The sequence below is a fragment of the Candoia aspera genome, chromosome 3, assembly GCF_035149785.1.
Source record: "Candoia aspera isolate rCanAsp1 chromosome 3, rCanAsp1.hap2, whole genome shotgun sequence".
Classification (NCBI taxonomy): Eukaryota; Metazoa; Chordata; class Lepidosauria; order Squamata; family Boidae; genus Candoia; species Candoia aspera.
Window position 1 is genome coordinate 27,377,064 of NC_086155.1, and position 18,523 is coordinate 27,395,586.

General features: G+C 39.0%; 1 protein-coding gene across 1 annotated transcript in view; it reads left to right on the top strand.

The window, feature by feature from the left end:
- PTPRT (protein tyrosine phosphatase receptor type T) overlaps positions 1 to 18,523 on the top strand; it is a 761,196-nt gene that overhangs the window by 589,318 nt on the left and 153,355 nt on the right. The window contains exons 10-11 of the mRNA XM_063297181.1: positions 10,415 to 10,616; positions 11,684 to 11,786. Coding sequence (XP_063153251.1) covers positions 10,415 to 10,616; positions 11,684 to 11,786 — 305 coding nt within the window. The remainder of the gene's footprint in view (positions 1 to 10,414; positions 10,617 to 11,683; positions 11,787 to 18,523) is intronic.

The window sequence follows — 18,523 nt, forward strand, 5'->3', positions numbered from 1 at the left end:
AGTATACAACCCTACCGTACTCCTTTCCCAATCTTAAACCAGTCCATTGTAGTTGGGTAGGCATACCCAAAGCTAAACAACATATCAATAAGAAGTTAAAAGCATTTTACAGATTTGTGAAAATAGATAGAAAACATACAATAGAAACAACTGCTGGATAAGAACACAATAGAGATTAAGTGCATTTATATATATTTTGCAGAATCTCTTTTTCATATAAAGTTTTATTTTTCCTTTTCCCTTGCTTTCCTGCTACTTTTTTCCTTTCTTTTGTTTTTGTTTTCTTCCTACCATAAGAATTGGAGTTACATAATTATATAGAGATTAGAGAAAGGGGAAGATGTAGAAATTGGGGTAAGTCATATCTATAACAAGCCATAATGACTTCAAAATGATAGCATATGCTCCATGAAGTCATTGCGTCAATTATGTGATTAAGTAATGCCATAATGATGCTTGACCCAAGTACTTAATTCATGTTATTTAATGACATCAACAAACACATTATTATTTGCCTTGATCTTACCCCACAGTAGACACCCATGATTGAAATTGGATGGTTTGTAAAGGTGCTATCAAAATAGTTGTATGCATGTACCTATATTCCATTGAAATGAATATTTGTTACATTTATTGTGAAGTATTCAAAATAATTTATATATTCCTGAGATTCTCAGGATAGGGCCCTTAATAATGAAGAACAGGGAGATGGAAAAAATGTGAAATCTTATTTCACTGTGATTTTTAATTTGGTTTTATTTTCAAGATCATTTCATATCGGTTACTTAACTCATAGATTATCCTATTTAATGCAGATATGTGGTGAGAAATTAATCCATGATAGTGAGGGATCTGTTTTACTGATTTTTTCCCCCAAAGTATGTATTTCCAAATATAAATTCTCAAAAATGCATTTTAAATATATTTTGATATAGTCTTTCAATGGAGAATCTGTTGGCACTTAACAGAACTGTGCAAAATGATGGATAATTCAATTCAGATCCATATGGCATTTTCAGATGTAAGCAATGAAGGAAGGGCATACAGTAGCAGGGGTGCTTATGCCCCCTTTTTTCCAGTAGCTTTAAAGAAAAATGGTCTTGGCTAGGAAGATTTGTGGTGGTATAAGAAAAATAAAGAGTTTGACTGGAAGAACAGAGAAAGGGGACTCAGACGAAAAGAGCTGAAGTCCCAGAGATGCTGCAGAAGACAATCTGAAGAGTTGGTACCTAGTAGCAGATCCAAAAGTCATGTTGGGTGGTAATGGCTGGGATAGCAGCCTTGGAAGATTATGTGAGATTAGGATGGAATTTAGATAAATAAACACACTTTTATATTTCTTTTATTTCAGTTAGAGGCAGTTAACATCTAGGTTGATATCAGTATTTTTTTTCCTAAATGCTTAATTCTGGCTGGATCATGTTCCCTGCTTTCCTTTTTCCAATGGTATTTCAGAAGTAAATATTGTTCTACACTGATTATTTGTAGAATATTTTCTGATTAAACAATGTGATTTCTGGGAAACAGAATACACCATATTTGTGATTTTTCCCCATGCTTATGTTTCTCAAACATATTATTCAGACAAATTGGATTGTGGCTATTATATTTTTTTCTGGTTTTGTTTAGTTGGATGTTTGACAAGCAATTTTTTTCCCCTCTAGTATAAAAACAGAGTTTTCATTTCCTCCCTACCCCAAAGGCTTTCTCATACACCTATGAATTTGATTTCTGTGAAGCATTTCATAAAAAATTGAGGATGTGTGAATATTAACATACATTGATTTATTCACAACGTTACCCTGCACATAAGTGAGGATCCTTGTAATATCAGGAAAGGTTAAGGGAGCAGCCAAACACAGTATATTTTATTGACAACTCTGCTGAAGTTGAGCCACCTTTAGATTGAATATAGAACTCAGTAAAGAAATTGGTTGGTAAATAAGTCATGAGTTTTACCTCTGAATATAGCTGTATAATTTTCACAGTTGCCATTAATAAGCATAATAATGGAAATCAGACAGAATTTCAAAGGTGTGCTTTGATATACAGTGTACTAAAAGTGTGTCAGTATTGCAGCAATGTATGTTGTGATGAATATTTGCAGGAAGTTTTAATGGTTGAGGAAAATATTGAGTGACAAATGTAGGGGAATTAAAGAGAAAAGAATAGGTGACCTCTGGCTTAATGCTGTGAAAGGTGAAAGGTTTCTTTCAGACAGGTGCAAGCGGTCCCACTATTGACAAACAGAGGTGGGGAAGTGATTTTCAATAGGAAAATGATATTGAAGTAAGATTGAAATCCCCTTTCTTTATGCATCACTGTCCCATACAAATTATATATACACATACAGTATATGAAGGTGAAAGGGAAAGGTCTCCTGTGCAAGCACCGAGTCATGTCTGACCCTTTGGGGGGGGATACCACTTTTGTGACATTTTCTTGGCAAACTATAGCGGGGTGGTTTGCCATTGCCTTCCCCAGTCATCACCTTCCCCAGCAAGCTGGGTACTCATTTTACCAACCTCAGAAGGATGGAAGGCTGAGTCGACATGAGCCGGCTACCCGAGAATCCAGCTTCCACTGGGGTTGAACTCGGGTCATGGGGAGGGTTTTGGTTGCAATACTGCCACCTACCACTCTGCACCATATGAGGCTCTCCTGGCTTCAAGCTACATATGTGATACGTCTAGTGCAAGATTAGCTGGTTTCACAACCAATATCCTGTTCTGTGTGCACTTAATACAATGCCTCACCAAAGTGCTTTGTCCATTGCTTTGATTTTAGCTTGATTCAAATCCAGTCTACAGTGAGCTAAATCAGTTTCAATTTGCCATATCCGGGTTTTCCTTGATACTGTGCATTGTACTTTCTATCCATTGTGTCATGCTCTCCAGAGTAGCTTATATGGGTAGCAAACTGGATCCATTCTGCAAATGGGCCCAAACCATCTCAGTTGCCAGTTTTGGATTTCATTGTTGACTGGTTGATGTATTTCTGACATATGATTTTATTTCTTATGCAATTGTTCAGTGTGATGCATGGATCCTTTAATGTGAATGCTGCTGATTGAGGTATCATGAGTGTGTGGTAGGAACCACATAATCTAAGTTCACATTTTCTCAGTGGCAAGTGCTTTCCAAAGGATGGGTTAAAGCTGTCAAAGGCAGCTAAAAATCAATTAATACTATACTAAGTCATTTGCTTCATTAGATTATTTTTTCCATGACCTGCTGTGGTGTAAGTATCTACTCACAGCAACTCCGGTTTGTATAGAAACCAGCCTACTCTTTGTGGGACTCTTATGTTCTTTATTTTTGTATTCAGAATTGGATTATCTGCATGATTAGTTTGCTGACCATGGAAAGTAGATTGATTCCATGGTAGTTTTTACATTTGTGGCTGTTTTTTTTTTTTTTTTTTACAAAGATGGTGTCTATGATGGCTTGTTTCCATGTACTTGGTATTTTTAAAGGAAATGTTTATATCCAGATCAACTGAATTAGTGAGTGCAATCATCTTTGTAAAGGGTCATCTTCTATGTTGTGGCCAAAACCTGGCTCACTTAAAGCAACCAATTCACTTTAAAGGTATAACATAATTTTATTAGCATGCAATCAGTAAACAGTATATGTGTGTGTGTGTGTGTGTGTGTGTATACACACTTATTTATTTTATTTATTTACAGTATGTTTCAAATTTAGTCACCGCCCATCTCACTCAGATGTCTCACACACTTAAAGCATGCATTTGAAATGTGCAGTCTTTTATAAGCAGATAGTCACTAGTCATCATTCTTATCCATTCTTAGGACTGCAATTGGCCCAATTACTTTTCTGTAATTTCTCATGTTGTTCTAACCTGAAGAATTAATTTTGCAAGCTAATATACAACAGCTAAGCAAAATTTGTTTCTCTCAAACACCCAGTTCTCCAAATTAAGAATTGCAGTCAAAGTACTATGTGGCTGAATTGACTGCTTGTTATAACATACAGTCATAGTGGCAGAAGATTTTCACATTATTCCCAAACAGAAACCTGAAGGTCATACTGTATTGTATACATTCTTACAACCTAATTCCCTAACAATCAAAACTACTTTGTAAGCAATGAAAGGGAAATCCATTGCTTGTGTCCTGTTCAGACTATGCAACAAGGCAGATTAATATCAAAAAGACTCTTTATTAAATAACTATTTACAATAAATAAGTCCTTGAAGTATGAAACTCTGAGTTCAATGAGCTGGCTGGATCACTGCAGACAGTGGAAGGCTGGAAGTCACTGAAATACAAGGTACTGGAAACAACAGTTCTCAATAGTGGGGTCTCAAGGCAGGACCACAAACTGGACACGAGGCTGGAATTGACTAGGAACTCTGGACTAGAGTGAGGCTCGAGACAGAACTGGAAATCAGAGCAAGGCTGGACTTGACTAGGAACTCTGGACTAGGCTGGATACTCTGGACTGGAACTTGGAGCAAGGCTGGAACTTGGAACAAGACTGGACTCAGCTGGAAGCCCCAGACTAGGCTGGATTTTCTGGACTGGAGACCCAGAGCAAGACTTGGAACTTGGAACAAGGCTGGACTTGGCTGGAAGCCCCAGACTAGGCTGGATTTTCTGGACTGGAGACCCAGAGCAAGACTTGGAACTTGGAACAAGGCTGGACTCAGCTGGAAGCCCCAGACTGGACTGGAACACAGATCCTGAGCAAGATAGATGTGAATTTCCCAAACATGGCTGAGTGTATGAACCGTGGTTGCACAGGACTGAGGACGAAGGCGGTGCTAGAGTTTCAAGGCAAGACTATGCTGCTGGTGGCAGCAGAAGCAGGTTTCAATCCCTCCTTGGAGTGGAGTAAAAGCGCTGATTCCTCTTCGGCAACAGATGCTGTCTCCGATGCAGGTAAGGACTCTTCTTCTGAAGCTGCAGGCTTGGGGATCAGTTGTCTCCAGCAGCTCGCTCTTTGCGTGTCTGCCTTTTATGCCAACCTTTGGTGTGCTTGGACCCTTCTGTAGCCAATTGGGCTGCTTTCTCCACACACTTTTCAGCTCATCGTTGGCGCGCACTGATTGGAGGATTCAAATCCTCCTCCGAATCTTGGCCAATCAGCACCCTGTGTTCTTCCCGCACTGCTGATTCATCCTGGAGTTTCATTTTCCCGGTTTCAGGCTGGTAAGTTTCCAATTCCTCCTCTGACTCAGAAAGGGTTTCACTTTCCAAGTCAGAGGCAGGCTTGGTTCTGACAGCTTGCTTTGCTTTGCTTTTATTACATTTTCCTTGTTTCTTATTTCTTTGTGTGTTACCTAAGGAAAGGTGCTTCCATAAAATACTTCTCCTAGTGCAGGGGGTGGGCACATGTCACCTTCCAAATATTGTGAGATTGCTACTTTTGTCATCTCTCCATTCCAGTGTAATAGGACCTTTCAGAGATCCAATGGAAATTAAAATAAACAACTGAAGAACTGTGAACTGCCCAACTGTTTTGTGGTGCTCTAGGTGAGGTGAGCTCTCTCTTTCCATTGGGAAGGCAAAGAAAATACAATGAAGCATTAGAATAGTATGGAAAATAAATACAAATGAAATAGCCAAAATAATAAGGTAAAGGTAAAGGTTTCCCTTGACGTAAAGTCCAGTCGTGTCCGACTCTAGGGGGCGGTGCTCATCTCCGTTTCTAAGCCTTGGAGCCGGCGTTGTCCGTAGACACTTCCGGGTCATGTGGCCAGCATGACGACACGGGATGCCGTTACCTTCCCGCCGAAGCGGTACCTATTGATCTACTCACATTTTGCATGTTTCGAACTGCTAGGTGAGCAGGAGCTGGGACTAGCAACAGGAGCTCACCCCGCCACGCGGTTTCGAACCGCCGACCTTCCGATCGGCAGCTCAGGATGATAAATATTAAAAAAATAATTCAGTCCTTTCTCCCTGAGATACTTCGATTGCAGACATGGCCAGATCTCCTCCACTGTTGCTAAACAGATTTTAGAGGAAAGAAATAGGGATTTCGTACAAAAGCACAGTATATAAAGCAAAGATGGATTGCCTTTTATTTTTAGTTTGGTTTAGGAACATTCCAGAGGGTATGATACTGGTACTTTCAACCCTGCTCGGGTTATATTTTTTTACACTGTCTCTTTTCTTTCAAGAATTAATAAACCTTAGAGCTTAAGAGATCAAAAAGAAACAAGCAAAAATTATTTCACCAAAAATCACATTTTTTTCCTGCCAAGTTTTGATGGTATGAATTAAGGGGTCTCCAGGAGTCACCAAAAACAGGAGCGGGTTTTTTTGTGGCAGGGGGACCAAATTTTCACCATGTTTTATTAAATCTGCCAATGCTTAACATTCAGCTAATTTGGCTTGTAGAGTTTTCTCAAGAGTAGCCAAGCTCACTTCTGATTTATGAAGTTTCTGTAAATTCAAAGGATTGAGACTTTTCCTGAATGGTGCCATCATCAGTAGTTACAGATTAAATGCTGGCTTTGGACTTGTTTATTTATTTATTTTATTAATTTTTCAAATTTCTATCACTTTTTCTTTTGGTAAAACAAAAGAAAAAAGGGAAAAAAAGAAAGAGAAAACATTTTGAGAGGCAACTGAAAAAAAACAACAACCTCTTATTGTACAGGTGCAGAATCTTTTTTCATATTCCTGGTCAGATTAAACCATCTAAGCAAAATGACCTTGCTATATCATCATGAACTGAATAATTTTGACAAGATCCCAAATCACCAGAAATAAATATGTCTTGGATATAATACTTATTGATACTTAATACTTATTGATATTATTAACATACAAATGTCTTGGATATATACTTATTAACTAGTAGATGCTGCCTTTTTATCAGCTTATCATGATAATGAAGATGCAGTTTAACCAAAGGCTTTTGGTGAATCTTAAGACATAATAAATGACAGCTTTTTTTGACATTTTCCATTCTGACATTTTACTGGGATTATAAAATTCCAGTAAATATCAATGGTATTCTGACATTTACACTAACAGCGATCCCTGACTGTTTCTTTTGCTCAGGTACTACATTTAATATTTTTAGGACTGTTCATAAATGAAAGCATACCATGAAGGTGCCTGTAGGCACTGTCTCACATGGGAACCCCGAGATGGCATCAATTGATCCCAAAATTAAATTATATAATTTAATAAATTAGTAGATATAATTGTTATGGATAATCTGGACCTGTTTCAGTCTGGCTTCAGGCCAGGACAGACCCAGCGTTAGTCATGCTGACTGATGACTTTGGCAGAGCTGGGATGGGGGTGGTGCATCCACCCTAGTGCTCCTTGATCTCTGTGGCTTTTGGTACTGTCAGCCACAGTATCCTTCAGGACTGGCTGCAGGGTTAGGAGTGGAAGGCACTATGCTCTAGTGGTTTGCCTTCTTCCTCAGCTATCAGTTCCAGTCAGTGTGACAGGGGAGGAGAGATTGAGTCCACAGCCCCTCTTGTGTGGGGTGCCTCAGGGCTTGATGCTTTCCCCTCAGCTGTTCAACATCTACATGAGCGCAGTGGGTGAGGTCATCCACCAGTTCGGGGTATGGTATCATCAGTATGCTGATGATACCCAACTTTACATCTCCATCCCAAGTGGCACAGGTGAAACTGTCAATGTATTGACCCAGTGCATGGAGTCTGTTTGAGTCTGGATGGGGCAGAAGAGACTTTGGTGCTGTTCTAACAAGACTGAGTGGCTGTGGCAGTTTGGACCTGCTGGGTCAGAGATGTCCCCATCTTTGGTCTTGGATGGGGCTGTGCTTCCCCAGTCAAGACTGGTGTGCAACTTGGAGGTCCTTCTGGACTCACAGATACTGCTTGTGTGTGCTTGTGTGCCAGTTGTGTCCTTTCCTCAATCTGGAAGCCCTTTGGACAGTCACTCATGCCCTGGTCACCTCACAATTGGATTATTGCAATGCGTTCTATGTGGGGCTGCCCTTGAAGACCACATGGAAGCTATAGCTGGTTCAGAATGCAACAGAACGAGTAGTAATGGGCTCCTCTCAGTGTACCCATGTGTCACCACTGCTAGACAAGCTGCATTGGCTGCCAGTTGGCTTCTGAGTGCAATTCAAGGTGCTGGTTATTACTTATAAAGCCCTGTATGGCTTAGGGCCTGGATAACTTGAGAAACTGCTTATCTCCAGCTGTTTCTGCCCACCCAGTACATTCCAGCAGAGTGGGTGCACTCCAGGTCCCCTCCATTAAATATTGCTGTCTTGTGGGACCTAGGAAGCATGCCTTCTCTGTTGAGGCCCCCACTCTCTGCAACATTATCCTCCCAGAAATAAGGACAGCACCCTCTCTCCTGGGGTTCCAGAAAGCTTTGAAAACCTGGCTTTGGTCACAGGCCTGGGGTTTAAGGCCCCTGTTTCATTTTGTTGTTTTTGCTGACTATTTAGATTTTTTCAGTATGGGCTGTCTATGTGATTCAATGTTTTTAGCTGTTTTTATCTTTTCCCTAGTTTTGTACACCACCCAGAGGCCACTGGAATTGGATGGCCAATAAATTTTAACTAAATAACTAATAGTTTAATGGCCAAAGTTGTTGTATTTGGTGACCCCATAAGATATCAACCATTTAAGAACAATTGAATAATAGTTGTTGTTATTTACATAATTGCAAAATCTTGCAAGATCTGGTGATTGCACAAGATTATGACCATTTAAAAATATTTTGAGTGCATTTGCATATATGTGTGATTGCACTATTGAATATAACTAATCTAAGTGTTTCAAGCATCCATAGCTATTGAATAAAACTGTATTACTGAGATGTGGCTGGGTAAGAATGAAGATGTAACCTTGCTGGGTATGAGAGGCTGTGAGAAAATAAGGGGTAAAGTATTTGAAAATTTGTCTTGGAAAATGCAACTCAGTTCAGATGTGAGAGGTATCAGAGAAAAATCATTCCAGAACAACACGATCTTAATAAACTCACTTGAGTGGAACTGGGAATTTACTCTTAATATTTTTCAAGATTCTGAAATTACCTCAGACTAACATTAAAATTGTCTTCCTGAATTTCATGTCACTCTTGATTTCTGGGTCTTACCAACTACAAGGGTCTTGCCACCAGAGGTTTGTCTTCTTGGGTTTCAGGTCCTCTAGCAACCAAGATGGAAAGGGCCAAAGTTGGGTGTCTACAATCATTTCTAATACTCTGTGATAACCAGATGTGCTAATCCATGGGTCTTGGGTTGTGCCTGAGTTGTAGGGACTGAGACTGGGCTGTAGGGAGAAGAGTGGTGGTAGAAAACAAAGAGCAGATCTGATGAATCACAGGTATGTTTCCTTGCTTGAGTGAAGCATACCTACTTTTTTACTCTTATTGCATTGTCATTAAGCATCCCTCATTAGGATAATCCATTCATTGTTGGAAGATTCTTTGCAGGGAAAATAGTTTATATTTGTTCAGAGACTGATACCACTCAGATAGAGTTGAACAAGATGACTGAATATTTGGTTTCTTTGATCTTCTGGAAACTGAGGAAACAGATTCCCTGTAGTATGGGGCCTCCCACCTATGGGCTGGGTTCGTGTTCTTCCTGGCTGCTTTGGGATCTGGCAGAGGCATTGTGTAGTTGGAGTTTGGAGGTACTTGAAAGAGGCAGATGTGCCTTTTCTTAGAGAAATCCTCTTGATCTGGCCATTTACTTTGTTACCAATCCTTCCTTTCTGGGGAAGTGCTGGAGAAGATAGGATGGAATCAGCTACAGAGGATCCTAGATGACGTGGATTATCTAAATTCTTTCCTGGATCTGGGCATGGGACAGAAACAGCTCCGGCTGCTCTAGAGGTTAACCTACCTCAGGGTCTGGAGTATGGGAATGTGTCCCTCCTGGTCTTTTAGACCTTTCAGCTGCTTTTGATTCCACTGGCTATCTTATATTGCTGGATTATCCATGGGGGTTTGGAATCAAGGGAACATTTACATAAATGCATTGTCATGCTCTTACCTTAGTGGGCAGTTCCAGACTGTAGTATGGGGAAAAGAGCAGTCAAGCTCATGGCTCCTGCAATATATGGGATCACACCATTTGGTTGTCTCTGTTGCTATAGAAAGCTGCAGAAAGAGGCCATCCATCAAGTTGAGATGAGCAATGTATCATCAGTCTGATTATTTTTAATCCTATATTATACACTGCCCAGAGTCTCAGGAGTTGGGCAGTATATAAAGATGTGTGTGTGTGTGTGTGTGTGTACAAACACATATACATACATACATACATACATACATACATAGGAATAGTAGCATTTAACAGAAATCAGCTGTAGTTGCTATATGTTGCTTCAGTTATTCTAACTGAATTTAGATCTGTGTAGATGTAAATATAGAGGGAATTAATTATACATTGAGATCATACAAGAATTTTGATTTTTATTTCATTCATTTCAGATTACCTACAAGGCTGTTGGATCTCTAGATCCTACTGCTGACTTGTTGAACCAGAGAGGAAAAGTCTTCAAACTAAGGAATGAAACTCACCACCTCTTTGTAGGGTTATACCCGGGAACTACCTATTCATTCACCATTAAAGCCAGCACAGTAAAAGGTTTTGGACCACCCATCACCACACGGATTGCAACTAAAATTTCAGGTACTACTATTAAAGGAAAAAAGGCATGCTGAGAAAGTTCAGTTTTGACTTTGAATTTGGTAGACAGAGGTAAAACAATTAGCATTCTGTCAAACCTAAAGCAATTAGCATCCTGGGCTACATTTTTTAAAAATGTTCCTATGGGGAAAATAACTTGTCAGATTCCTCATGAAACAGTAATACAACCCAATCATTTAATATTGTGCACTCTAATAAGTAACAAGAGTCAAGAATAGGATTTATGGACATAGTGGGTGGGCCCTTTTGTTTTGTTTTGTTTCCAGTTAAGCGTTGCTTTCTGGAGCCATTTAATTTTACATAGAAATTAATCTAGAATGATGCAAAATGTTCTATCCACCACTGAGCTTTGTCCAATCCAACTTTTAATCTGCAGATGCATCTAGCAACAAAAATCTCTATAATTGGTATCTGAGTTATGCTCTGTTGTGCATTTATTCAAACAATTTCATATTTATATATAAGAAATTATAGTACTGCTATGATGCAACACATTACTTTTTTTGCTTTAGTATAGTAAAGGGGTCAATATTTATTCATTTAGATTTTGGAATTCTAAATTCCTTTTGTCGACTTCAGACTTTGTGTTAAACCATAATATGATTTGTTTATTTTGGGCTTAGGGCAATGCATGAATGGGGTCCGCTCACATGGACTGATGCATTTCCTTGGTAACAGCTTCTTGCAGAAGACAGCTGTAAGTCAAGATCTGAAATTGGAAAGGGAGCAGAATATAAACATTTCCTTTAAAAATGGTATAAAGGAAACTTATTAGAATTCATCAAATCATATCATTGTCTATGTACTATGAAACAAAAGCAGATATCCTCATATGTACTTTAAACTAGAATAAGAAGGTTGAGACCAAGAGATATTCAATCAAACCTAAAGAAACATTGGGACAAAATAGCAAGAAAATCAGTTCTTCCTAATTGGGTTAAAATTTCAACCAAAATTTCAAAGAACAAAAAGCATCAAAAAGCATCTTGTATTTGAGCCCCTTCTACCTTTTGATTTCCAGAAACATAAATCTTTCTGTTGCTTCACAGCCCCATCAATGCCAGAATATGATGCTGACTCCCCTCTGAATGAAACAGAGACCACCATTACAGTCATGCTGAAGCCTGCACAGTCTCGTGGTGCACCGGTCAGGTAATGTTCTTTTTTCCTTGTTTAATCTCTCTCCTTCTTTTCAAAGATGCCATGACACAGGTTATTCCATATTTCTCAATTATGAAAAAGAAGAATTATAACAAATTAATAAAATAAGGAAAGCTACAATAACACCACTACCTCAATGAACCATTGTAGCAGAAAAAGTTACAGAACAAGTATCTCTAAAAAAATGCTGAAATTGATGGTGATTGCAATGTGTTTGATCCAAAAGGCTCAAAATTCTATGATCTCTGGGGCATAAAAATGTGAAAGAATTCTCCATGGGTTCCTCTGAGAGCTAATTTAGTCATTCTGCTCTCTCTGGACTTCACAGCAGAATGAATGCTAGCATGAAACGATAGCATTCATCTTTCCCCATCAAAAAGTTCCACACAGACAAAAAAATACATCTGGAAAAAAAAAGGTGCTATTGAAAGTTGTGGGCAGACAGCTGTGGTTTAGCTGTGCTAATCTTTGAAGTGGCACTTAACTTTGATTGAAGCTTCGTTGAACTGATCCTTCAAAGCATGGATATGAAGTTGTACCTTAATTTTAAAGGTTGGAGTTGAGCAGCTACCCTTCTAGGCTTCGAGCAAATAAAACTATACAGAGTTAGTTGACCAGAGACTTTGTCCCTAAATGGGGGGGAGGGGCAAATGAACCTATGTGGTGCCACTGTAAAGACTATTTAAGGCATCCATCAGATACAGCCACTCAGGTGTGTTCTGAGTTAGACTCCAGTTGTACAGGTCCTTTGGAACTGAAGGAGCACAATCTATCTTGGTGATCAAGGAATCCTATCAGTCTCATTTAGGCAAGGTTGTTGACAAGGTTTGCAGCTACAGAAGGCCGTGGAAGAAACAGATTATCTGGACTGTTTTCAGATTGGTTTCATACTGGGATATAGGATTGAGATAGTATTGATCACCCTTATAGATGACCTTGGTAGGACTACTGGGATGGGGGTGATATATCTATCCCGTCCCTCTCTGCCCTCTCAGTGGCCTTCAATACGCCGTATCCTTCTGGAGTGGCTTTGAGGGTTAGGAGTGGGGCACATGATGTTCTAGTGGTTCTGTCCTTCATCCAGAGCCAGTTCCACATGGTGTTGGTAGAGGGGGAAGGTCTAGCTCTAGACAATTGCTTTGCACTGTTCCTCAGGGTTCCACACTCTCTACATTCCTATTTAATATCTACATGAAGACTCTGGATGAGGCCAACTGCCATCATGGGATTAAATATTATCAGTACACTAATGATCCTCAGTTATACATTTCTACCCTGGCTGACCAAGTGATGGCATCAAGATTCTTTCCCAGTGTCTAGAGCTGTGGAGAAGAACAGGATTTGACTTAACCAAAGCAAGACTGCATGCCTGTAAGTTTGGGAGCCCTTGGTTCTGGAAACCTTCCATATTTAGTTCTTTATGGGTACATTTCCTTAGACAGAGCTGGTGTACAAAGAGACTCTTGGCTCCTGCTTGAAAAGCCAAACGGTCCTTTGCATAAATATATTTTGTGCACCAATTGTACCCATTTCTGGATCAGGAGGCCCTGCTTGTGGCTGTTCATGCCTTGGTCACTACCCACTTAGACTATTGCAACATGGTCTATTTGGGGCTTCCCTTGAAGACCATCTGGAAGCTACAATTAGTTCAGAATGCAGTGGCTTGGATAGTTGTGAGTGCACCATAGTATATCCATGTAATGCCACTAGTTCACAAGCTGCATAGACTTGCTGTAGGCTTCTGTACAATTCAAAATGCCTGTTGCCATCTATAAAGCCCTTCATGGCACAGGACTGGTTTATTTGTGGGACTGTGCCTATCTCTGTTTCTATCTCATCCCACAAGATCCAACAGAGTAGACATGTTTTGGGTTTCGCTCTATGAAACAATAGAGAGCAGATCACCTAGCAAGACCCCAGAAATGTGCCTTCTCTGTTGTAGCTTCTATCATTTGGAACAGCATATCCCACAAGATTTGGATGGCCCTGATTCTGTTGGTCTCCGTATGTCCTTGAAAACCTGGTTTTTCATCCAACCATTGGGACAGAACACTGAATGAGCCTTCCCTGAAACTATTTGGGAAATGTTCGCTTGATTACTTGCAGTTTGGCCTCAGTTGTGTTTTCTGTAGTTTTTATATTTATCAGTTATTTAGTTTTGTGCTTTTAATCCTATGTCAACCACACAGGGTCAAAATTTGTGAGTTAGACAGCCTTATATGTAGGATGGGTGGGTGGGTGGGTGGATGGCATTTTTTCCCATCAGCTGGTGACACTCTGAAGAAGGAAGGCAGCAATGTTGGAGGACTCAGTCTCTTGCCTAACATATTTTCCACATGCAGAATCAGAGCATTACCATTCACTGGTGATTTAGAATGGATGCAACAGAGGGAAGTAGGAAGCAGCAAGGAATAACAAATGTCATGCCAGTGTAGAGTTTTGCAGACTAAAGGTTGGGTGGAAAGCACTTTAAGTGAGTAGTGCAATTTTTATCTATTCTAACACCAGGTTATAAAATGTAATGATGTAGCTGCTACAATAAGTGTTTCTAGTTTCCTGATTGACCTAGTACAAAATATGCACCCATCAATAAGTAATAAAGCTCTTGCCTTGCTTGACTAATGACAGATATACTAATACTCCAGTTGTTGGCTATAACTGAATTAACATAGTGTATGTTTTGCATCTAAGATACTGGTACCAGATTGCATCTAAAAACCTGTCCTTCAAATTTCATCTGTCAATATATGCATGTTTAGGTTTGGTAAATATTGGGACACCTGTTCTATGACAATAGTCCAAATATTTACACAATTTAAATACATATATTTTGCATCATATATTTTCAGTTTCACAGTAATATTATGCATTGATTGAAATCAATATTTCACTTTCAAAGTGAAAATGAGGGAATATACTTGTTTGAGATAAGAGGAAGAGGAGAAATGAACAAGCTTGCTGGTTGCTCCCAAATGATTTGCTCTGTATCAGTCTGTAAGAATTCATGTCAATCATCAGAATAAGATGACGATAATTGTAATCAGCTTATCACACTTGGGAAGATACTCAGTAACATTTAAGCATTTCAGATTCTTAATATTAAGGAGGATATTTAATCAAGTGATTATCACTTTCCCAGTGAAATTAACAAATCTAGTGTGGATGGTTTAACTTTGCCTAGATTTTGCCCCATGTAAAACCCACAGGACTTAAACCTTTAGAGTGAAGTATTTATAATAGAAATATGTTTGGATTTCAGTGATACGTGCGGGCTCCAAAACTAACTGGTTTACTTCGTCTCATATTTCTTCAAAGCAAAAGCCTTTCCTGCTTCTGGCTTTTTCATGAATAAATGACCAAGTGCTGACTGAGATGATGGAAAATAAGCAATCATTTTTGTCTTATTTTGGAATATGAAGAAAGCTGAACTTATCACTCAACTCTGTCAGTTCTATTAAAACTAACACCAATTTTTGTTTGTATTGTGTTTGTGTTTGACCATTAGCAGACTATATAGAGTGATTATTATATGCTGTTGGAGACCAGAATATATTATGTTATATATGATAGATCTTTTTTTCTAATTCTGTTTTATCTCCTCCTGAGTTAAGTTTTGCTGTTTTCTTTTTTTATTGAACAGTCTTAAAAACAAAACAAAACAAAAACAAATTAAGCTCCCCCCTGCAAATCAATAAACATCTATCACAAACTGAGTCTGTTGTAAGAATCTTTCTGAAAACATTGTTCCTTTATAGTATCTTCTGTAGAAATAATTGAAATGTCATATGCAAATATCCTCATACAAATATATACAAACATACTGTGTCCAATATGTGATAAGCCTATTACAATGACTGTTTTTTTTCCCAGACAGATCTCAATTGCAGAGTCAACATGGGTCTTTCCTTTTCCTTGATTTCCCACCAAATTAGTTTCCACATGCATTACACCCACTTTCCATTCATTCTATTAGGAGATCTGTTGATCCGCTAATACTTTTTTTATACAGGATTCATACTTTCTCTTCCTGCAGCCTTCCCTCCCTTCCTCCCTCCCTCCCTTCATGTTGGTTGTAGACAATAATGGAGTGCTAACCATTCAGAACTCTCCCAGTTTTTCATCATAAAAGCTCAAAGCTTGGCCATGTTTTGCACTCATTGCTTTCCCATGTGTACATATGAAGTGACTTAAACCAAATTTAAAAAAAATGTTTTTCCCCTAAGTGGATGCTGATCAAAAAGTCAACAAATGTATTCATTTTTAGGTCTCAAAATAGCTCTTGTCTCATTTCCACTCATCTATTCACCTCACCTAATGATTAATATTTTTCTCCTAGGTTGTCTTCATTCAGAATGTTGTACATTTTGTTTCCAAAACACATTCTGTCATTTGGTTTTTCAACTATCATTATTCACTGGAGTATATCACGCAACTATCACCAAAGTATGCATTCCTATTTTTCAAATATACCCACAACAATTCAGACACCAATTCATACTTTCTGCCACATATTTTAGCCCTTTTAGCATGTATTCATCAACATCATTCCACAAGATCAAGCTATTTTCATTTAGATTATTACATCTTCCACTTTCTTTTACTTTCCAGACATAAATGTACATACAGTAAACTTTATTTTTGTTCACTCATTCATGTTCATTACCATTTACTCCTCTTATATTCCAAGTCAAAATCTTCCACATGCTGAAGATCTGCTGAAAGACTTTTACCTTAGCTGCTGATCATGGCCTTTGTCTATTGAAATTTGATAAAAAACATTTTACTAAGAAAGAAAGGTGTTCCTTACATTACCAATCTTATTCTTACCCTTGCCACATGCAGCATTTGCTGCTTACAGTAATGACAGCACTGTTTACAACCAAAATTCAGTTTTGCTGTTGCTCACATCCCACCCACTAGGAAGTATATGCAGTGCACTGACCCACACTCAGGATGCACATATCAAATGAATGTAAAAACGAATTACCATGCTTGTTTTTAATAAGAATAATACAAAACAGGATAGGATGTTAATAAGTCTACTAGAATCTACTAGAGTAGAGTATATTTTATAGCTGAAGACAGATGCAAACTCTACCCTCTGGTCCTGGTGTGCAGTGAGCAATAATTGTCATGGCATCATGGATCAAGCTCTAGAAACCTATTTCCTGTTCATAGCAGGATCCCTGGACATACATGTGAGAACGTTTTCCCTCAAAGTGGAACTTTTCTACCACCTCGGGGAACAGCATAGCAGGCAGTTTAGAGTAAATTTTATACTGCTTTACCATGGGCATCATGCTGGTCTGCTGAAATGCCACTGTTGGAGGGTGGGTCAGCAGCTGATGCACACCCACCCACAGCCAGTAGTTAAACAAATGAGGGATTTTTATTCTGGACACTGTGATACCTATGCTAATAAAGTAGTGTGGTCTAATATTATATGCAAGTGAAAATACTGTTTACAAAACCAGTATGTGTTTCTACGTACAGTATATACAGTATAGTATAAGAAATATAATATAAAAAATTGAGTTTTAACGTACCATATATACTCACAGATAAACCAAGAATTTCAGCTGCCAAAATACAACTAAAATTTGGGTTTGGCTTATCCATGGATGGGCTTATCTGCAAGTATGTACAGTAGTATTTTTTTTCCCTCAGCTTTTGTAGAGTGCCGATATACCCTGTATACGCTTGTGTAAAAGCCTAGCCATGGATAAGCAGACCCTCAAATTTTTAACCCAAATACCATGAAAAATGCACCACCCACAGATAAGCCAATTGTGAAAATTAAAATATACAAAAAATTTGAGGGTTGGTTTATCTGCAGGTGGCACATTTTTCATGGTATTTGAGTTAAAAATTCAAGGGCCAGCTTATCCATGGATGGGCTTATACACGAGTACATACGTTGCTTAATTTTCCTCCCTTTCAAGTCTCTCTTCCTCATTTTCTACTTCTCCTCCTCTTTATCTCAATTACTGATAGTGGAATGTCTGTGAGTTTTCTCCCAGCTGTCTTGCTGTCAAACAAAGCTTTAAATCACAAAGTTGCACTGTCCAACATGTGAATCTCTGTACACACAACACAGTCCACCCTCCTGGGTTTTCCACACACTCACAAGCTGTTCCAGGTTTTGCCTCCCAAGGCTGGAGTCTCTGTACTTGGCAGGCCGGGTTGTTCCTTCACTCCACTCCATGTTAACCAGGTGATATCCTCTCCATCAACATGTTCTGCAGCATCTAAAATCCCCCCTCCCGTTCTCTGCTTTTTCTTACCCTTTTTATGTTCTATGTCCAATGCATGTACATGCCACTTTACAGGTGCATTCTAGCATTTTATCCTTTTCTGCCTGTGTGTTTTTGATCTTGTGCTGAATCATCTGCCTTCCCTAAAAAAAATCCATGACCTTGGCACAAACCCAACCACTTCTCTCTAGCCAGGCACTTCACCCTGCCACAGTCACTGCTATAGGACAAGCCATAGCAGCAACAGATTAAGAATAAGTTATGGACCAGACTCAAACTTCAAACAGTCTAAGGCAGTGTTTCTCAACTTTAGCAACTTTAAGATACGTGGACTTCAACTCCCAGAATTACCCAGCCAGCTAGCTTGGGAATTCTGGGAGTTGAAGTCCACGTATCTTAAAGTTGCTAAGGTTGAGAAACACTGGTCTAAGGCCTAGTCCACTAAGAACTGTGTGCAATAATGCATTCCGAACT